The sequence below is a fragment of the Polypterus senegalus genome, chromosome 4 (genome assembly GCF_016835505.1).
Source record: "Polypterus senegalus isolate Bchr_013 chromosome 4, ASM1683550v1, whole genome shotgun sequence".
In the NCBI taxonomy this organism is placed as follows: Eukaryota; Metazoa; Chordata; class Cladistia; order Polypteriformes; family Polypteridae; genus Polypterus; species Polypterus senegalus.
The window spans coordinates 69,936,777-69,960,192 of record NC_053157.1 but is presented as its reverse complement, the minus strand read 5'-3'; the positions used below and the strand labels follow the sequence as shown (position 1 = coordinate 69,960,192).

General features: G+C 35.6%; 1 protein-coding gene across 1 annotated transcript in view; it reads left to right on the top strand.

Moving 5' to 3' along the window:
• The window catches only part of musk (muscle, skeletal, receptor tyrosine kinase), a 131,540-nt gene that overhangs the window by 88,957 nt on the left and 19,167 nt on the right, over window positions 1-23,416 (top strand). Inside the window, exons 10-15 of the mRNA XM_039750830.1 lie at window positions 25-197; window positions 3,110-3,133; window positions 5,800-5,888; window positions 14,031-14,190; window positions 15,430-15,610; window positions 20,257-20,448. Coding sequence (XP_039606764.1) covers window positions 25-197; window positions 3,110-3,133; window positions 5,800-5,888; window positions 14,031-14,190; window positions 15,430-15,610; window positions 20,257-20,448 — 819 coding nt within the window. The remainder of the gene's footprint in view (window positions 1-24; window positions 198-3,109; window positions 3,134-5,799; window positions 5,889-14,030; window positions 14,191-15,429; window positions 15,611-20,256; window positions 20,449-23,416) is intronic.

Below are 23,416 nucleotides of genomic sequence, written 5' to 3'. Positions count from 1 at the left end.
AGTTATTTTGTTGTGTTGTTTCAGAGAACACTGTTTGGCTGTGAAAGATCTGTATTGCTACAAGGACTGGCTTTCCATGGAGGATAATTCACAGAAGGGCATTTACTCATCTGGGTTTAGACTTAAGCTACCTGATTGTAATCAGCTGCCAAGTATAAATAACAACCTTACAACCTGCACTCGAATTCCTTACATAGGTAAAAATAAGTCTATCTACAAATAATACAAATAATAATGTATTGTTCACAATTGATAGAGAAATGACATAGACATGCTTAGCTTCTTACATATGTATGCATAACATTTACTGCATATAGTAATTTTAAGCATAGCCGGTGAAACAAATTTTCGGGAGCCAATGCATCAGAAGCATTAAGAATAATAACAGATCTCCGGTAGAAAGGAGCAAAGGATAACATTTGGAAGCTCTATAATGTATAAAAGACGATGATCACCATTCATTATGAAATTATGTTAAAGAGGAAATTAGAAAAAAGCAGAAGACAAATGAAAATGAATGTAGCCAATAAAGCAAAATAACCCTAAGAAGTCAATTCAAAATGCTTAGAGATGCTTAAAGAGCTAGGAAGATGCATTAGATAGATAGATAGATAGATAGATAGATACTTTATTAATCCCAAGGGGAAATTCACATAATCCAGCAGCAGTATACTGATACAAAGAAACAATATTAAATAGTAATAAAAATGAAAAAAATGAAAAGAAAAAAAAAACATAAAAAATTAAAAACCTTAAAAACCATAAGAGGAAATAAAATATACAGAAAAGATCATAGCTAGTACTGTGGTACATATTCTTCATTGGTTTTCATTAGTTCAAATGGTCAGTAACATGTCAGAAGTTATTTTTACTATTAAATGATTTAACATCTGTGACAATGATACACAATTTTTAGAGTGCACAATTTTACTATCATTAAAGAGGGCAAATCAACAAGTATACACAACACACAATATGGTATGCACAGAACTAAAATTAATATCACTTCTCTTTAGTTTTCCATATAATGGGCTTTAGGGACACAGGGGAGCAAACTCAAAATGATGACCAGATTGATTTATGATTTACAATGGGGTGGCCAGTCCACTTCCCTACTGACTTCACTATAAATTGCCCTTCTCCTTAATCATCTGGCCTTTCTTTCACCTGCCACTTGAGTCCTTGTCACCAGCTACCTCTCATCTCCAAGCTCATCATCATACTGGCTAGACAGACTTTAAGGCCCAGGTTCAGGAACATTACGTAGCTTGCATTCAGAACACTGCTGGTGACCTTGCAGGATTCTCTTAGTGTCATCAGGTTTTCTAGAAAGTTCTCCATAGCCATAGAGTTTAACTGGAAAGTTCCAGACTGGTTGTCCTCCCTAATACCCTCTTATAATTTGAAGAACATCTACAATACTACCAAATAAGAAATGCATGTCTGGCACAACATTTGAATACATTCACTATTGTTTTGAAAGTAGTAGCATTGTTAATTCTTGTGCATTTATTTGATCAAAGGGATTATTTATTTATTTATGATCCAATCATTTATTTTATCATTTATTTATTATTTGTCATAAGATGTACTTAATTATTTATATTACCAAATCAAAATTGATTAAACCTAATGTCAGATTTTTGTTTATTTTGTAACTTTGAGTCAGTTGCAGAAATAACAGTGGTAACAAAATGGAATTACACATATTAACAGGGTACACATTATTAATGGTATTTTTCAATATTTAAAATCTGAGGCCAATCATTTCCTTCTTAAGTAGTTTCTGGATTAGTTAATTGATTTTTTTGCTTTCCTTGCTTACAATTCTTTACTTTTATAATAGAAAAGGTTCCTTAACTTACCTCTTACTTCAAAAGCCATGTTATTGAGCTTGTGCTGCAGTGGTTTGCATGGCATACTGATGTGACGACCTTTCTGACTAAATCTGTAGGCATTTCAATAACTTGTATTGATGATTTGCTCTGATGTCAGGAGCGGCTGACAGAAGTCTAAAAGAGGAAATGTGGTGTTCTGTTGTTTTTCTCTCTCCATCTTCATTTACTGTGTGATTTGAGTGTTATGTTTCACTCTATAAATCACATCAAGAAATCAGCCTCCACACTTTATTATATTCTAATTAAGGCTTCATATCAAGCCCTTTCTATTTGCTGTAGAGTCTTTATATATATATATATATATATATATATATATATATATATATATATATATATATATATATATATATATATATATATATATATATATATATATATATTGTTACAACCTCTTGGGACCACATAGAGGAAAGGAATATACACAATGCTGCCCTAATTTGGATCCCCTTCAGGTTGTCTGAGAGAGTATTCACAGAGCACACTGCCTTTTCTTCTATGTATTGTGCCTACGTGACCACACAGAAATACCCAAACTATTCTGAAGCAGCGTTTGCACTGTTTTGTGTGTCTCACACCCTCATACACCCTTATCTAAGATGGAGCTTAATCTGAAGAAAATATGAAGCTGGTTTTAAATTAAAAGAGGCGAAAGAAATTGGTAACTGCACTGCTACAAGAAAATTCGATGTGCCTGAGAAACTGGTGTGTGATTGGAGGAAGCAAGAAGATGTGACAAAAAAAATCTTCGTGTTGTATTCTTGAACGGGTTTACAAGTCGGGGTCTGATTTTATGATCGGTTTTTCGAGTTTCAAGACCTGACTTATACACGAGTATATACTAATAATATGCAATATTATGTGAATATCTATTTATCTTGACAGATCTTCATTTATTGTGCATCAATTGACTGCTTTCTGTGTACTGTGTATCTAGAAAACAAGTCTTTGTTATTGCCATCAATGCAGCAATTGCATAAGTAAAAAATCTCAAATTTAAGCTAATTCAGTGAAGTATTAATTTCAAATAAATAAAGAAACAATCAATATTTATTGACATACGTGCATTTAGAGTAATACAAACTAGAAAGAATATGTTTGTATTCATTTGTTGTTAAATAATATATTGTTTTCACATTTTTGCTTTTAGCAATTAAAAAAAGAACCTTAACATGATTTTATGTTAAAATAAACACTTTTTTTTTCTTTTTCAGAAATGAAAAAAGATAAAATCACTAGTAAGTCTGTCTTATGTTTTCTTTGTATTTTTTGTATACAATAACTTAAAAGCTGTTGGCAAGTATTATAAGTTATGATGAACAAACCAGAAATGCACTAAATATATAGTTCTTTAATTATTGTAAATCTTTCTTGGGTCTTTTACGAACAATTTCAACAACACGCACATTTTCATACAAATAGTGTAGCACAAAGTGCCTTAAAAGATAAAGAAACAAAAATAAGATTAGGCAATACTAACTAACAAAGAATAAAGTAAGGTCAGATGGCCACTGGAGAAAGAAAAAAAAATCTGCAGGGGTTTCAAGGCCAAGAGACCGCCCAACCCCAAACTAGGCATTCTACCTAACATAAATGATCTTAATCAGTCTTCTTGGTTTTCAGGCTTCACGTGAGAGAATTTGATGATAATGATCATCCATCAATGTAAGGACAGCATGGTGCTTTGATCAGATGGTGGTGGCACTGATCACCACCACAGAAAAGACAGGAAAAAGAACAGCAGAGAATAGTAGGGATTAGCCTGGATTGTGGAGCCTTGAAGAAAATAATAATTTAATGCACATATAGCTTAACAAGGATACATTAAAATGTAGCTGTGAGAACACCATGTTAAAATATTGGGGTTTTAGTAGTTTTTTTCTTTAAATGCTACACCATATTAGTCTGGCAAATTTGTATTGGTAAGCTGTTCCAGATTTGAAGTGCATAACAGCAGAAGGCTGCCTCACTACTTTTAAGTTTAGCTCTTGGAATTATAAGCAAACACTCATTTGAAGATCTAAGGTTACAATTTGGAGTGTAAGGTGATGAATGGAGTGAGATTATTTATGCCTTTTAAATCATTAGCAGTATTGTTAAGTCAATTCTAAATGGCATGGGTAACCTATGTAATGACATCAGAACTAGAAAGATGTGCTCAGATTTTTTTTCCTAGTTAAGACTATTACAGCACCATGCTGCACTAGTTGCAATTGATTGATGTCTTTTTTGGGTAGTCTTGAGAGGAGTGTATTACAGTAATCTAGTTGACTAAACACAAAAGGGTTAACTGATTTTTCAGCATCTTCCAAAGTTATAAGGGATCTAACTTTTCCTATATTCCTTATGCTGAAAAATGCTGTCCTGGTAATCCGATTAGTATTTGATTTTAAATTTAGGTCAGAGTCCTATTAATTATAATTATCCTAAATTCTTCAGCTCCTTCTCGACTTTTAAACCTAATGGATCAAGTTTTATTTCAAATACCCTTACTATATTCATTTTTGACAATAACTGAGATTTCTCTTCTCTCCTTATTTAGTTTGAGAAAATTACTATTCATCCATTCAGAAACACAAATAAGTCATTAGGTCAGTGAACCTAGAGAGTCGGGGTCTTCAGGTGCTATTGACAAATGCAGTTTGTGTCATGAGCATAGCTGTGGTAGCTCACTTTATGCCTTCAGATAATCTGATTTAACTGAAGCATGGAGATCGAAAAGAGCAATGGACCCAGGATAGGTTTTTGTTGAAAACCACATAGAATAGCATGTGTCTTCCAAGTATAATTACCACAACTAACAAAGAATTTTCTACCTGTTAAGTAAGACTCAAATATTGCCAGAGAGGCCAACCCACTGATTAAGGCGGTTTATAAGAATATTGTGATCAATGGGATCAAATGCGGCACTCAGACCTAAGAGGATGAGAACAGATAAATGTCCTCTGTCCACATTAACCCTTGTGTCATTTACTACTTTAACAAGTGCAACGTATCAAGAATAGCATGTTTAGCAAATTTATAATGATCCATAGTTTCCTAGGAAGGAGATATGATACCCTTTAGATATCACATTGTAAAACATATATTTCTATAAATAAAATATGAATAACATGAAACACAGAATATTTGTACCTTTGGCTCCAACTTATTGAAGCAGGCATTATTATGTAATTGTTTTAAGACTGTGGTGATTGTGTTGTGTTGGTATGCACAGATGAAACTTTAGTACTAAAAACTAGACTAAACTAATTCTAGATTTGAGTGTGATAGAATTATTCTAGTCATTAACAAAAAAATAGAAAAAAAAATTGTATGAATGTTAAAATTGCACAGTGGGTATGCATTGCCGACTTGTGTCCTTGGTTGGAATGCCACTTCTGGTGGTTGTAAATGTGCAGTTTACAAATTCTCCTTTTTGTCTTCATGGGTTTGCTTCCAGGGCTGGTTTTATTACTTTACAACCCCAAATTGCCACCCGGTGGATGTTTCAGTGAGCGGACCATGAGATGAACTGACATTCTGTCAGGATTAGGGTTCTTTCTGATGCTCAGGTCTGCACCTGGAACCTGGATTGGATTAAGCTGCATTGAGAATATTATGTTATATTATGACCATATAAGAATAGGCAAGTGTGTGCATTATACATTATTAAGGTTTAGGCTTGTATTTTCTAAAGTAGAAGTGTATATAAATGCAAAGAATTATTATTATTATTATTAAAATGCACATTTGTAGCATATTGTGTAATAAAGGCTTTATCAAGCTAGTTATATATATAAAATACACTCAGATTAGATGTTTTCTGTTTTGACTTCCTTTTTGATTACTTCCTTATTGTCATGCATTCTTAACATTTTTGTATGTATAAAACATTTTTTATCAGTTTTTCTTTTGCTTATAGAGACATGTTACAATGAAAATGGAAGATTTTATCAAGGAATAGTCAATGTCACAGCTACTGGGATTCCATGCCAAAACTGGAGTAAAAAAGTAAGTAATGTAATGACTGATTGATAAGTTAATGGGCTCTTCTGACAAATGAGAATGTTATATTATTGAATTACTATGTAATAGTTATGAGACAGACAGATAAAATATCTAAACAATTTTGATGAGAACAGGCTACTCAACTCAACTCAGCTCATCAATCTGAATTCACCTTACTCTTGTAAATAAAAAGCCAAGTTCCGAAGGTGCCCAAAGTACAATTGTCTACCACACCACTCAGTGACCCTTTTCCACATATCTGTTATTTCCTTTGTGAAAAAAAACTTACATTTCTGCAAAGTTTACCTTGTGTGTCTCCATGTTCCTGTTGAAGAATCCATGTTAAAGTGACAGCTGGAATTCTATGTAATAATTCCATTCATAATTGTGAACACTTCTATTATGTCACCTTTTAATCTACATTTGCTTAAACTGAAAAGGATCGATGTTTTCAATAGTCTGTCATAGGCCATAGCCATGACATAGCCATGCTCAAAGGCCCAACACAGTAGGATTCCTTTTGGGAGTAATTGGATTTGAACCTTCGACCTTCCAGATATCAGCACAGATCCTTAGCTGGAGAGCCACCACTATGCCTACTAACTCACATAAAATATAAGCGTAAGTAATTGTCTTTGTCTGGGTATGGAGAGTGGCAGGTCCACTAGCTCGTAGCTACTTCACACAAGGTCCACTTCCAGGTTACAGACCTTTCACGCCATATTTAAACCTAATATTTTTTTCTTGCTGTGTGTGATAAATTACATTCATTTAAATTAAATTTATTCTTCAACAACCTGGCCAAGTCTTAATTCTCTACAAGTCAATCTTTAATGATTTGGCTGATGCACATTTAACCAGCTAGTTATTTATAGTTTTATAAAGATCATTTATAAATATTTGGAAAGGCAACATCCCCAGCACGGATCCCCAAAGGACACACTATTACATAAACTAATTTAGAAAATGCTGCAAATATTACAGTTTGAGTCTGGTGTTTAAACTAATTTAACACTATATGCCTCGTGCTTCCACTTATTTGAGTTTGACCACCAGCCTGTCATCTAGTATTTTACCTGCTGTAATTCTTTCTAAAACTCTATATACATATAGTATGTTTCTCTCTGATCATGTGCTTTTGTTACTTTCTTTCTAGCATAACAGTGAAAAGCAATTTTCTGAACTAAAACCATTTTCACTGTTTCCTGTTATACCTGTTTTTGAAATGACTGTTGGATCCCTTCCTTGATGAATGCTTCTGTTAATTTACCACTGTATGTCAAACTCTACATTGTAATTGGCTGACCCCACTGAACACTGCAATCTTACTATAGACTACTGTTTTCCAACCTTTTTTTTGTGGTGGCAAACTTTTTTGTAAGCAAAAACATCCCAAGGCACACCAATATTCTACTAACCTCGAAAACATTGCATCTCATACACATCCTGACTGTGAGACTCGGTGGCAACCACACAACCAGCCAGATGGACTCTAGCAGACTATAGATGCATTCAAAGTGCTATAAGTGCTATGTCTACAACATAGCAATCACTGAACTACTTTTATGCCAGTTTTTCTAGGAGTTCTATCCTCCAATAAAAGGTCTTGAATACCTGAGGAGCTTGTCCCTCTCAGGTTCAGACCCAAGTGCGCTACCATATTATTTCCACGGCATACCTGGGTAGCTCGCACAACTGTGCCGCGGAACGTGGCTATAGACTATGGAATATACAATAAATGAAATACAGACAATGTTGTCAGTGAAGATATGCATATCTTAACAAATACCATTATACACTGCAGTCTGCAAGCAAACATCACACCAGCATGACATGGAATATCCACTTTTCATGACATATATACACTCAGGCACTGTTTGACTGCTGTAGCTCAGCTCTGACCATTTCCATCTGAACAGCAGCTCCATGCAAGTTATTAGCTCAAAGTTTTTAATGGACTACTCTAATATGCAGGATTATGGGTGTCAAATTAATTTGAAAATATCAATATGTCATTGGTATAAATCAAAACGGAAATGCTTAAAAGATTCCTAAAAAATAAAAAGGCTTGAAATACTGAAGGGGAGTTGCCAAGACCATATGGCATTACTAAGCACTCATAATGTCCAGTGGTGCTGTCTTTCATTCCTCAAGCTCTTGTATTCTTATTCAATTTATTATATGCTCCATAACTCAAATTTCTAAACATTCCTGAGCAAGTACTCAGATTAAGTAATTCAGAGATGAGAGGGAGAGTACAATTGCTTCAAAATTATTTTGTACAGCTCATGGTAATTAAAGCAAGGTTGAAGACAATTTTCTTTTTATTTACAAAAAAAAAAATCCTGCACTAATTGAGCTATTAGGCATTCTAATGAATCCCATTTTCAAACTTTCTTTAATGCACTCATCCATAACCTGGCTTTGGTTTCACAACCAAAGAGACTTGATTTTCTTATTTTGCATGGTTTCCAGTCAATAATTGGATTATATTTCTTAAGCCACGGGTCCAAACAACCTTAGTGGTTTAAATACTGCTGCAATTTATATTGAAATAGTGAGACCTCTCAGTAAACGCACCCTAGCAACTCATGAATGTGTCTTAATGACTAGAGTTCAATCTGGCAGTGTTCACATGAAATTGGCATCATTGAAAAAAGTGGCAAATAGTAAATTAAAAATTCTTATAAATTAATTATAGATCTATATTGTAAGTTTTCTAAACTCTTTTGGGACTCCCCCCAACGGGACGACATGCTGAAGAACGTCCCGAAGCACAATTGGCGCGTCTGTGGAAGACAGCCTATCCATTGCCGGGGCAACTGCAGGCTCCCAGAACTGGAGCGGCTTGAAGCAAAAGCAAATCTGAGCCAACTGTGTTCGCGCTATAAGTGCCTGTCGTTGATGGGTGTTGCAAGAAACATTATAAATGCAGGGTACAGTATTACTTGGCCACTAAACTGGCCATGGCCCTGCCTGCTTGCTGTGTCTGTGTATAGGTAAGTGGTAGATCCTGCTACAATAAATAACCATGCTGTCCTGATTCAGACTAAATAAAGCTGGTTTTGCAAAAGTACTGAGACTCAGCCGCGTGTTTTGGGTTTCAAGACAGGGACTTACAAGGCTTAATATGAAAATGAAATAATAATCCCTTAGTTAAAAGGAACCTAGAAAGTTTTATGTTTAAGAGACAAATCTCTTGAAAGAGCAAGACATGTATGTATAAGTTTAAGTACTATTGTGACAATTTATTAGTTTATCTACAGCATCTGATGGCTATATAAATCTCTGGTAGCTGCATACGTGCAAGTGGCATAAGATTGACATTATGGTTGTCTGGTTGTGGAAGACTGCCATCAAGGTCTCTCCTATCACTTTGAATCACTGTATTCAAGAACAGCAGAATGAATCCTAGTAAATATTATATATTTCAAGTAATGTTAACGATAATAAAGATTTTCAAGTGTAATTTGTGCATGTTCAAATGAATACCTTTTAAAATGCAATGGGTATTTCAAAATTAGTCTTAAGAGATAGGAGATAAAAAACAAGAAGGACAGAAAAGGAATTTGTATGTCTTGACTTCATTGCAGTAAACAGAGCATATGGATGTGTTTAACTCATGTGGCAAATGTAGAGAAAATACTAGGTTTTAATGCACAATGAGATACAGACACAGAAAATCTACTCATTGTATGTATATACCCACTTTATTCAAGTGAGGTCTACAAGGCCTGAGGCATCCTTGGCAACGTTGGCTTGAACAGTGTGCAAGTTCACCAAAGGACACATCCACATGCCTAGTCACAGTAGGACAGTTCAAAATTGCCAATTAACCTAGCACACATGTCTTTGGAATGTGGTAAGTTAAACCAAAGTATTCGGAAAAAAAAACCCAGAGAGACAAGGGAGAATGTGAAAACCACATAAACATTGACATTGGCCTCAGAATATGAACCTAGTGTTCTGAAACTATGTGGCAACTTCACTAACCACCTCACCCTAAACACTAACCACAAAAACAAAACTGCATATATCCTCTAAATGAAATAAAAAATGATTGATGTTAAAAGAGGAGAATCCTTTAAATACTATATAAACTGTTAATCTTATTTTAACAGTTACAGAGCAATTATATGCATTACATTAAATTACAAAGAAGAAGATAACATGAAAAAGGATATATTAAAGGTACTGTAGATCATTCTAAAATGAGCATTTCTTCATATAGGAGTCAATGGGGTCAGAATTACAATGAAGAATAGAAGGGATGGCTGAAACCTGTAAATAAAGGGATACCACACAAAACAATACAAATTCGATCAAGTTTTGCAAGCAGATCTTCAAAAGCAGAACTAAGATGATAGTTCCAAAATTATAAGGACCACAAATTTGAATGAGCTTTTGCCAAGAGTTTTGAAACTGGCCCTGAAACAGTATAAAGGCCAGAGCCACAATATCTGGCAGGTTTTTATGGTGTAAGTAGCTTAGTTAATTTCCTTGCAATACTGAAGAAAGTTGCTTTCTAAATTAGTAGCTGATATAATATTGACAAGTAGGCCAGTACAGTCTGTACACGAAGACCATGGAACTTCAGTAGTCCAATCTAGAATAGATAAAAGCTTTGCAATGTACTTCAGAAATAAGGAAGAAGCGTCATCTGATAAAATTCAGTTCTTGGTACATTAATCTGCAATTACTTCATCCTCGGTTTGACGTTAATCTGCATCCATCCTTGCTAGTGGATCCTCCAACTTACAGGGAAAACTTGGGAGTTGGTGGTAGCCACCATAAAAACCTCACACAGTGTGGTGCTGAGGTGTCACCCACTGCATTCAGGTCCTTACTTTTTCAAAAACTGATTCTTTCAAAGATTTGTTACGAATAGTAAGGAACAAACATTTTCTGAAGATTGTGGAAGTATACAGTGTACAATGTACAGTATCTAGAATTAACCATAGTGCCAGCCTATACAGCAAAATTTCTAATTGCTGTAGGGACAATTATTTGCATTTCTTTTTAGAAGGTTGTCTATGAGGAGCTTTTATACATTCTGCCAATGTATGCACAGATTATTCTCTGGGTACTCTACTTGTAATCCAACAATATGTATGTTAGGTTAATTGATGATTCTATAATTGGACCCTAGGACATGAGTGTTCCTAGCAATGGATTGGCACCTCATTCAGAGTTAGTTCCTAGTTTACACCTGGTGGTTTCAGGCTAGGGTTTGACTTTCCACAACCCACACTTGGATTACTGTATATGGGTTTCAGAATGTTATGTTGTTTTACAGTAATATGCTTGTTCACTTTAAATTACATTTTTCTATACTTTTGAAATACTGTTTACTGCACATTTAGCATAAACAAGGAGGAAGAATGATTCACTGGCTCCTCTAAGTCTGTGTTTATCAAGCATAGACTGGTTTTGTGCGGGCTAAGATAAATTACTTTTTTTAGAGCTGAAATCCAACATAATCTTTAGAGACACAATTAAATGTTAAACGAAACAACTACATTAAGACATCAAAAAGTGCTAAAACAAGTTGTACCAGTCTAGAATTAATGTTTCAGCATAGCACTGCTATGATACATCACATTTTAAATCATAGTTTTGCTTTCTGATACCTAAAACTACATTAAACCCTAATCACTTTATGAAGGTTTTAGGTGCACTCATAGCAAAATGTCTATTTAACAATAGCGGCAGCATTTCTAGGCAAGCATAACGTTTATGTCAAATGACTGCTTTTCCCGTATTAGTTGAGGGACATTGAAGAATAAAGCAAAATGAAAATCCAGTAAAATAATTAAATACCATGTATATGGAAAGAATTTCTTCTGCTTTTGAGTTAAATTGAGCAAAAAGAATTTGTGCATTTTTCTCCTGCTGTTCTGATAAAGTTTATTTTTTAATTAATAACATTGTCATATGTTTGCCAACCAGAATATCCATTGCAATTATGCTTTTTGCTGTCAGGTCAGGTCAGGTTGGGGACCATGCACTGGTACAGCGTGTTGCTAAACCCACTACACAACGAAACAACTCGGGATCCCAGTTGGCAACCCCCCAGGGAAATACAAGGTCCAGTCCCAATCCCCGAAAATGACTTTCTATCTGCTACAGCCAGGTGTTATGTATGAGTCCCTTTGGCCTGGTCCAGCCGTTCAGGTCCTCAACAATGAGGATTCTGCTAGCCAGATCCCCCTTAGGAAATCAGGCCACATGGTCGTAGTACCGTAACTGACACTCCCTCACAATGCAGGTGATGTGCCACATTCCGTGAGCGATCGATTGTTCAACACAAACTCTAACCAGCGGTACCCACGGATAACCTGAAGAGTCCAGGCTTCATTTCAGGTCACTGGATAGCGTCCATGTCTCGCAGTCATATAGCAAAAAAGGAAGCATATAACAAATTACAAAAATGCTCTGTTTATTGTTTGTATTATTTATCACTTTATATATTATTAATAATGCTAGTTTTTACTACAAATTTTCATGTTTGCAAATGGGTTGCACTATGGTAAAATGCTTATCAGGCCCAGGAGATTATATTCAAATGCCATCCAGGTCACTGTCTGTGTTCTACTGTCTGATTTTACACTTTCACCCAATTTTTACAGTATGTGGGCATATTCTTTGGCTACGTGGGCTTTCCTCCTAAATACAAAAGACATTTATGGTTCAGGTGATTTGTTATAGTGCCCTGAGATGATTAGCATCTCCTCCAGGGTTTGTCCCTCTCTTGCACTGAATGATGTCAGGATGGAGTAATTCTCCCTCCAAACCTGAACTGAGCAAACAGGCTTTCAAAGAAATATGTTTTAGTGTGTAGAAAGCAGCCAGCCCACATGCACTTCAGAACAGGTAATCCACCTGAAGCTAAGCATGTTTGGGCCCAGCCAGTACTTGGATGACAAATAAACCAGAAAAAGCTTAGGTTGCTGCTGGAGGAGGTGTTGGTGAGGCCAGTAGGGGGGCGCTTACTGTGTGGTCTGAATATGGATTCCAATACACCAGTGCAGTGATGGGGATATTGGCACTTTCCTTCAAATGAGATATAAAAATCAAGGTCGTCACACTCTGTGGTCATAAAAGATTTCTTGCATCCTTTGTTAGGGTGTATCCTGATGTCCCGGCTAAAATGCTCACCTCTGCCTAGTTATTCAGCCACCCTAATCATACCCTGTTTCTATCTGGCTAACTATCTCTTGCCCCTTCACTACATGACAGCTAATGTGTGGTGAGCATATTTGCACAAAATGGCTGCCATTGCATCCTCCCTGAGGATGTTGCATAATAGTGGTGATTAAAGTGGCTCCCCACTCTCTGTGTAGAACAGTACTATATAAATGTAAAGAATTATTAGTACTACTAACCACACATCCTGTCAAAGACAGGTAATAGCAACATTTTAAAATATTTGCAATCTCTTGCCTAAAGTGTACCTTTCTCACATTTTCTTGGTATCCGCATTGTCTGAACCTCTCTTCACCAGTGCTTCCTCTCTCAAGCGTGTTCCTGTAAATCCTACTTCTTAGACTCTGTTGTTATTTTCAAGGCACCTTTCCTCTTTCCTGTCCTCTTTTATACTTGCTGACTTTGAATCAGACTCTCTCAGCATGCCGCATACGCCTTTACTCTTCCTACTGTGTCTCACACTTCCTGTTTCGTTGCATTATCAAATACAAAATGACCAATCAGAACAAAGCCAAACTGACCAACCAGATTGCACAAAGGGACTGGAAACACAGAATAAAGTGTTTTATTATATAGTAGATGATATCTGTTTTCTTCTACTTCAATTAATGGCATAATAAGCAAACCTTCAGATTTTACATTTGAAACATAAAATTGAAAATTCATTATACAGTATGCTTGTTCAAAATTAAAGACTCATTTCTATTCACTTGCATTTCGTGATATTCAGTAATATTGATGGTTTTCTCATTGTGATTATATAACATTACTTCTATTTATTATTTATTTTATTTATGTTCATATATTTTATTTCTATTTATGTTATTTGTTTGTTTTATACTATTATTGTAAAGCACTTTGGCCCACAGCATTCCTATGTTGTTTTAAATGTACTATTTAAATAAATTGACATTGACATTGACAATGTTTCCCCACAAGGTTCCTCATTTTCATAGACTGTCACCAGATAATATCCCAGAACTTAAAAACTCAGAAAACTATTGTCGCAACCCTGGAGGAGAGAGTGAAAGACCTTGGTGCTACACAACAGACCATTCAGTCAGATGGGAGTACTGTAATATTCCTCGATGTGGTGAATGTGAGTATAAAATGAAATAATCATGACATTTATTGACAGTAGCACAATCATTAAAAAATATATGCAGTAAAATCAGTTTTAGGCTTATTTAGATGTTGCATTTAGTCTAAGTTAAAACTTTTGCAATTGCCTTCTTGTCTGCTATAACTTTTTCCATGAAAACTAATAAAAAAAAGCTGCAGTAATTGAAAAAAGACACCAAGAAAACTTTTTCCGTAGCAGTTTCATTATAGCTGTGGCAGTTTAAAATGTTTTAGACCTTTAAAACTACCAATAATGGTTTACTTTCAAGATCTTTAACATCTTTAACACGTATGTGCTCTTTCTTTGAATCCTTTGCCAGATACATTTCAGCTCCTCTTTAGTGTTTTAGATTAGAAACACACACCCTAATCCCTTTAGGAGAACATTAGTAGTACTCTCAGAAAAAATGTCACTTTTACAACCGTGACACTATTTCTGAGTAAAACAAAACTGTTTTATTTACTGCAGCCAACAGAGAAAATTAGGAATACTGGAAAATCTGCTGAACACCAACATTGTTATTCCCATTCTAATTATGTTATGTTTATTTCAACTTATTGTATACTATGATTGATGAAAATATATGAGTTACTTAGAACACTTCTGGTCTGTTCATGTTTTATGAAGATGTGCTTTTCAGCAGTAAAATTAGCCTGCATCTTGGAAACTAGATTGCTGTGCATATGAAACAGTAATATCTGAAGGATAAGTGGGAAAGAACACTGTGGAATTGTTCTGTGCTACCCACTAGTATTCAGATGAGTGTACTTATTGTTAGGACTATTTTTGAATGTTTAGAAGTGCTTTTAAAATATTAAAGCATGTCCTTTTTTAAAATCTGGCTGAGACAGTAACAGAACAGATGAGATAAGAAGGCTATTATTAATAATGTGAAATAAGTTTTAGTAAGACCTTGCGTGTCATAGAAATAATTAACCCATTAATTTATTTTATTTGTCATTTTGGCATATACAAGTTTGAACTAATAGAAATAACTACTGCTTTTTTAATTTAGTAAACCATTTCACATTACATTACCTTACATTAACTTTACTTTACCTTTAAAAATAGACAGACTTTTACCTAGCTGTCTATAAGTGCCAAAAGGGCAAAATATTAAAAGAAAAGAAAAAAACAATCAGAAGTATGGTTTTGGTACTTATTATGAAGTGAGTGTTTCAATAATGTGCTGAATGATTTTTTTTCTCCTTTCAGTTTCAGTTCCTGTGTCCACATTACCAAAGCATGCAACTCCAAACCTTCCATCCTCAGTTTCTCCTGCATACTCCATGACTGTAATTATATCTATAATATCTGGCTTTGCGGCTGCAGTATTCCTTATCATATGTGCACTTGTATGTCACCGCAGACAAAAGGCCTGGAAGAACAGAAAAAGGTATACAATGTTTGTTAGAATCACATTAATATTTATTTTTTAATAAAAACCTATGTGTCACCCATCCATTATCCAACCCGCTATATCCTAACTACAGGATCACAGGGGTCTGCTATGTGTCAGTATTGCTTATGCAATTTAAAGCTGTCTGTCTCTTTGAAGGATTCTAGAATCTCTTTATTGTAGAAATGTATTTGTAAATAGCTGAGAGGGAATTCTTATTACTAACCTTTGTAGAATTATGTGTTAACAGTTGTCACACATTTATGTATTAATTCATATACAAATACAATACATTTTCTCTTATATTTCCATCAAAATGGGAAAATTATTAATTTCTTGGATGACAGAACAGTGAAGAGATCTGTAAACTGGTGCAAATTCACATGAATCAGCTTTCACTTTCTCTGTTTTTTTTTTCAGCAAATAACCCAGACATGCTTACTGCAATAAACCAAATACAGATTATTCATAACGTAAGGGTAATAGAAAATGAGTATATGCAAATATATGCAACCGATCAATAACAACATAAACCACAAATCTATGCAAGCTTTGCAAAATTTGATCTTTTTCTCTCCTATAGAAACATGCACATAATGAATCCTATTTCCTTAGTTCTTATCTGAAGAATTAGGCAGGAAAACACATTCTTTCCAGGCTTTAAAATATTTTTTTTCACAGTTTTGGTCTTTTGGACAGTTGGATGGATACATTCTTAACTTGGTATGAGATTTTTAATGCCTGCTCTTTGATGGCGGGGTCGATTTGTTCACAAGCTGTTTGCAGAGAGCTTCTGTGCATGAGTATGAGACATGTTGCTCTGAATGTTCCTGTTGAATGAGAAAAGAGAGAAGGGAAAGTTGTAACAGCTAAAGACTTTACTTTCACACAGGTTATTACTTTCAGTTGCAGTAATGCCAATAACCAGAAAACATTAGATGGGTTTATCTACAAAGTTACAGTCAATATTTCTTGGAATCAAAGTAGGTATATGATTTGGTTCCTGTTGACTCTGCTTGTAGGTGTTACTTTATTCAGGCACACCTGTAAGGATGTTCATTGCACTTTTTTTTGTTCTAATGCTCTTCTTTTCTTTAGTCTCACCTTGTGATTGTGAGTAGTACTGCAATTTGTTTTCAGGTTTCACATACAGTGGTCCTGTTTTGCTAACCATATAAGTTTCCAGGGCAGTCTGCAGTCAATTGACTCTCTTCTTCAGCAAGACTAATACATTGCTTTAAGTATGATCTCTCTCTACCTCCTGTAGGAAGTCCCTGCAACGCATAGTGGATGTGGCTAGTAAGATCATTGGTGCCCCACTGCCCTCTCTCAAGGACATTTTCCACATCTGCCTCACCCGTAGAGCCATTAGCATTGCTGGGGACTTTTCCCACCACTTACATTCCCTCTTCAGCCCCCTCCCCTCAGGAAGAAGGTACCGGAGCCTCTGGGCCCACTCCACAAGACTGTCAAACAGCTTCATCCACCAAGCTGTTACAATGCCGAACTTTGTCCACTATCTTCCCACTTTGCCCCCTGCCCCTGGACCATAACAAGAGTCATTATCTACCAAGTACCCTACTTCAGCTGGTATTATATAAAGACTCAATATTACATCTGCTGCTAACTCTCTGTCTTTTTGTACATCTCATAAGCTACTCTATAATGCACCTTCTCACATTTTACTATAAGTGGCTTTTGCACTACTGATTATTGCACATTGTACTTAGGTTTACTTTACAAGGTCTAATTTTATTTATCCTATATGTTATACTTATACACTTTTTTTATATTTTATTTTATATTTTATTGTACTACGAAGATGAGAGCGAAACAGTACTTTGATTCTTCTGTATGTTCTGTACATATAGTGAATTGACAATAAAAGGCTACTTGATTTGATTTGATTTTAAACAGGAAAGGAGACAGGACAATTCCCTGAGGTGCTCCAGTACTGCACATCACCATTTCTGACACACAGCCCCTCAGTCTCACAAACTGCTGTGTGTTGGTCAAGTAGTCCATGAACCAGGAGATTGTGGGGGCATCTAGATTCAAAACCTTGAACTTTTTCCCAAGTCGATAAGACAAAATGGTGTTTTAAGGGGCTGGAAAAATCAAAGAACATGATCTTAACTGTGGTGCCGGCTTTGTCCAAGTGGGTGTAGGCTCTGTGGAGTATGTAGATCAGATCATCCTTCGCACTTATATGTGTCTGTTAGGCAAACTGCGAGGATCCACATGTTCTGAAATTAGCAGATAGAGCTGTTACAGAACCAGATTCTCAAACATCTTCATGATGTATGATATAATAGCAACTGGTATGAAGTTCTTGGAATCAGTGGAATGCCTTTTATTTGGCACTGGAACCACAACAGAATGTTTTCCAAAGCTTCTACAAATTTAGAGAAAGTGTGAACAGGTGCTGAAGGACCCTGCAGAGATGTCTGACATATGTTTTCAGCACCCTGGGGCTGATTACATCTGGCCCTGAAGACTTGTTTTTTTTGCAGAGTTTTCATAGCTCTCTCCTCAATTGATCACCAAAGACACCCAGTCCTGTAAGTGGAGGAGGACTGGAGACCACAGATGTGATGTTATTGTATGGTAATAGACTTCAGAAATGTATGGATGCATTTGGCACCTATATCCAGCTCCATTACAGATGGTGGTCCACTCTTATGGTCCATCTCCAGCTTACCCTCTGGAACAGAGGGATTCACTCCAGACTTTGTTGCAGCCACACCTTATGCAGTAGGGTGTCCTGCTGCAGAGCAGAAGTTAAGTTCGGGCGCAGAATAGCCAGAAAACATAAAAAGCATAGATCTAGTGTTTGCAATGGGTTATAAAGGAAGGAGTGGACTTTTTGCCATTGGTTTCATGAGCACACATTAACTCAACCTTTTGGTTGACAATTGATACAAAGTTTTGTCTATCTCAGATGGCAATAGTTAAGTTATGACTCTTCGTTCACTGATCAAGTGTTTAAATTGTGTTGATTCTTGTCTTGTGACCAGTGTGGCTGGGATTGCTTCTGGTTCCTGTGTCACTAAAATGAATTCAACAGGCTTCAGACTCTCAAGCTACATTATACTGTGCTGTGCTATATGTTTTGTACTGGAGAGTCCAGGGTTAAATTCATTCAATATATAACCTGAATTAGTTTGAAGGTTGACAGACTGTTCATACTCCATGTTCTAACTGTATCTATCTGCATTGCATTATGCCATCCAATATATTTTTCTTATACAATAATAAGTTATAATGATTTACCATACATTTAATTGTCAATTGACCTGATGTCACAATAATTATTGCTGCTCATACCTGCATGAGACTGGCTTCTGATCCTAGATGAGTAACTATATGGGGTCAGAACTTTTCATTGTGTTTGAATGGATTTCTTGCATATACTCATCATTTTCTTTTTAACATGCCAAAATACATGTTACATTATTTACCTAATGTTTAGTTCAGTTTAGGTGTGAGCCTGCATTCTTTACTGAACAAAAACCTCAGCTAGGGATCTTTCCTTCTTTGCATACATGGTTCTCACAGAACCTAATTTGGATTAAAAAGAGTAGTGTATAACCTACTTATGTAGCATAAGGAGCAAGTCTACTATATTATTTTATATACATACATTAAAAAAAGGGGTGGCATGATGGAGCAGTGGTAGCCATAAGAAGATTAAGGTTGTTGACCTGAGTGCTCCCTATTTGGAGTTTAAATGTTCTCCCCATGTCTGCACAGATTTCCTTCCACATGCCAAAGACATACATCCATCCATCCATTTTCCAACCCGCTGAATCCGAACACAGGGTCACGGAGGTCTGCTGGAGCCAATCCCAGCCAACACAGGGCACAAGGCAGGAACCAATCCCAGGCAGGGTGCCAACCCACCGCAGCAAAGACATGCAGATTAGGTGAATTGTTTTTGTTAAAGTAGCCCTGGTGGGGGAGTGCATATGTTCACCCTGTTATGGACTGGTGCCCAGTTCAGGTGTTTTTCCTGCCTTGTTCCTGCAGCCCAGTGATCTTGCCCTGTATAACCAGGTTAAGGAAATGGATGGAGATTGAAAAGGGAATTACACAAAGTCACTGTTTTATCTTCTTAAACACTCGTTCACATCAATTTTTAACAGAGTTCTTCTGTAAACAAAGCTTTGAAATAATTAAATATTTATACAGTCTACATTAAGAAAAAAATTCTAGAGGACCTTCTCTGTGAAGTGTGTTACATATCAAGCAGCTGTCTCTAACTACATCTTTACGTCACTAACGTTTTTATTATAACTTTACAAAATCGACAAATAATTTTCAGTTATGCAAGAAATCTGCTAATGTAACAATATGCCGGTCAACAAATTTCACTTTATGTATGGCTGTTCCATGATCAAGATTAGAATTGTCTAGGATTCATTTCTAGTAGCATACATCGAAAAGGTGCCTGACCTGCAGTACATGAGGGTAAAGATCTCTTAGTCTAGATGTAAGAAATTTGAAGATTCGAGCAAAAAAGAACAAATAGTTTATTAAAATGAGCTATGCTGAAAATATATAGTATAGGGTAGCTGTCTTGAAGAATCTGTAACAAATTCTATTAACTGAGGGTTTGATTCAACATTTTCTCTATATTTTAGGGAGATGGAAACCCCAACATTAACCACACTACCTTCAGAACTGCTGCTGGATCGTCTTCATCCCAATCCCATGTACCAGCGTATACCTCTCCTTCTCAACTCCAAACTACTTAGTCTGGAGTATCCCAGAAATAACATTGAATATGTGAGAGACATCGGCGAAGGGGCATTTGGAAGGGTGTTCCAGGCAAGGTACATTTCCTACTTTGGCTTTCTGACAAATGCTTATACACTTATAATGTATTCAAGATTAAAAAAATATATATTTTTTTAATAACTCTGTGTAAAATTGCTAGTAAAAGCTTTGATATTTTTTTATAAGCTGACAGTGTGCTGCATTTTGTGAGATGAATTATTGGATCATTTGTGGCATTATTTCCATCTATATGTACATTTTTCTTTATTTTTTTATTGTATTACATGAAAGTTTTCCAAGCAGTGGTTTGTTACATAAATGTACATTTTTTACTTTAAATATATTCTTCAAGCACACTAATCCACCTTCAATTGGGTAACTATTTCAATATTATCATTTTCTTCAGTCACTAAGCAGCATGTCAAATTAACATTACTTTTGTCTGTCTCTGCCAAGCTGCAAGCTCTGCATCCTTAGGTTATAACTGTATTTCCTTTCTGCATATCTTCAGGGATTTGTGTTTCTTGTGACAACAATCTGAAATATGTTCTAAAGTATCATTGGGCTATCTTTTAAAGAGCTTCAAGCTGACAAATTATAAAAAGGTACCGCATTCTAGCCATCTATGGTAACTAGCTTTTTATGGAAAGCACATGGAGGAACAAGCATGCATACATTTTGCAGTATTAAACATAGAAAGATTAGATTTTTTTGATTTACCGTGCTATAAATCTATTTATAAACAAATCAGTTTTACTAATATATGCACTCTGTAGTAACAGCTTTGTTAATTCTTTGCTTAGTCTAAGTACGGTCTTTTAATTATTGTCTAAGGCAAAAATTGTTTTATTTTATTGTCAATTTCTTTCCAGTAATATTGTTGTTTACTACGCTGTGGTCGTATTTTAATGCCAATAACTATTGAATATTGTGTGTTTTTTTGTTCAACACTTTCACAAACCCCATATTTAAGTAGTCTAATGTTATCTGAATTTATACATTATCATATTTTTGTCTCACAACTATTATTAGCATTCTATATAGCATAAATTTGTGCTAGAAGTGAGGAATAAGCAGAACAGAAATACAGTAGATTATGTATAGTTGATATTGTAAGTAAATGCTGTCACAATGACATTTTCCTCAGATAAATGGACCACAAAACAGAGTACATGTTCCCAGTAATAAGCACAGTAAATTCCTGCCAGAAAAGGGGGTGAAACTGGATACTCTTGTTAAATAAACTTAATAGAAGGGAGATGAAGGTGTGGGGGGTGTGCTCCGTGCTCCAAAGGTGCTGCCCTGTGTCTGGCCTGTTTAGATTATAGCAAAGAAGCAGAAGTTCTTATATCAGCATTTCTCAACCTTTAAGTATTTGCGACCCGAGTTTTCATAACAGTTTTAATCTCGCCCCCCTAATGTTTTTTGAAATAAAATGTATTCCTATATTTTTTGCTGCCGATACACTGCTACAAGTTGTATTATACCTACCTAACTTTTATCGACATTTATCTAACTCTGTATTTATTTTTCTAGTATCAGAATGTAGTTTAAGTTAAATTGTTTTGGGTTCAATAGATGTATTTTTCATATTTTCGATTCTTGTTTTCTTTTTTTGCACATCTTTGCGCCCCCTTTTTTGTTACTTACTTACCACAGGTTGAGAACAGCCACCTTATATAGTTACTCATTCCTGTATACCTAAGATTCACAAGATGATGAGAAACTATTTGATATCTCACCTATGACAACAGTACACCACTCCAAAATTAGCAGGTGGCATTAGGGAACCCTGAAGAAAACTAATGGTATCTTGCTATTTATGAAAAAGTACAGACAATCCAGGAATGGATATTATGCAATGACCCATTCAAAGAGTGTCGGGGTTGCATCAAGGCCAAATGACTGTTGTTTGTGGACTTGATTGCTTTCTAAGGTGGCTTCTGAGTCTAGACCCTAGGAGTGCGCTCAAAAGACAATTATGGTTAAATGGCCACCTTCTGCCAGATCACATTAAGATTGGAGTTTAAAAGAAGAGGTGAGGAACACGAGTGCTTAGAATCAGAAAACAGAGTCAGGAAAGACTTCTGTTAAGAACCTTACAGGTGTTAACATTTTGGAGAGTGAAGTAAAAGTAGGTACCTTGTACCTTACAATAAATTAAATGCCCTATGCCTGTATAGTGGAACCAACACAAAGCATCTAGATATCACATTTAGCCTGTTGCATTTATTCTGTTGCACTCCATTTGTTCCAGTTTCTCTTATAGAAATAGACAAAGAAAGATATTTAAAGACTATGTTTCAGACTTAGGCTCCATGAGTAAGGAGAATCCATGATTTGCGACAAATGATACCAGTGTAAAATTTCACATATCGTTCCATCTCTTCAATGAACCTGTAATGTCCCACAAAAAGATTAAATCTATTCATGCATCTAAGAGGCAGTAAATAGCTCTGGATAGAATACCAAACTATTTCAGGACACGTAAAAACTTCTCCAGTTTATGCATGTCATTATATCATAACACTATTTGGACTATTAAAATAAAACAAAAAGCATTTCTTGTGTGCCTTTGTCTGAATTCTTCACCTAATCCATAAAGTGTGACACATGGTGTAGTTAGAATAAGACTGCAGATCAACTGAAAACACACTTTAGTATCAGTATTCTTGATGTCACTAAATAATTATAATAATTATTTATTTGACAGACCTCATTACCTGGGAAAATGACAAGATTAGGATATATTACAGCTGTTTATATAATTTTTTTGAGTTGAACCACAGGCAGGATAAATGGTTTAGAGAGTGAGCCGGAAAAGAAGATTACATTGAACTGCCTAATCAAAGATTTGGACTATTATTTGTATAGACAGGCATCTGCAGGTTTGGTCAGTGAATCTTTGTTTTGTTTAATCTATACATATAAAGGAGAGTTGGGATCCGAGAGACTGTGTTTGTGTGTTTGTGGAGGGATGGAGAGTTAAGGCGGGTGGGGGAGTCACGTGATCATCTCCCCTCC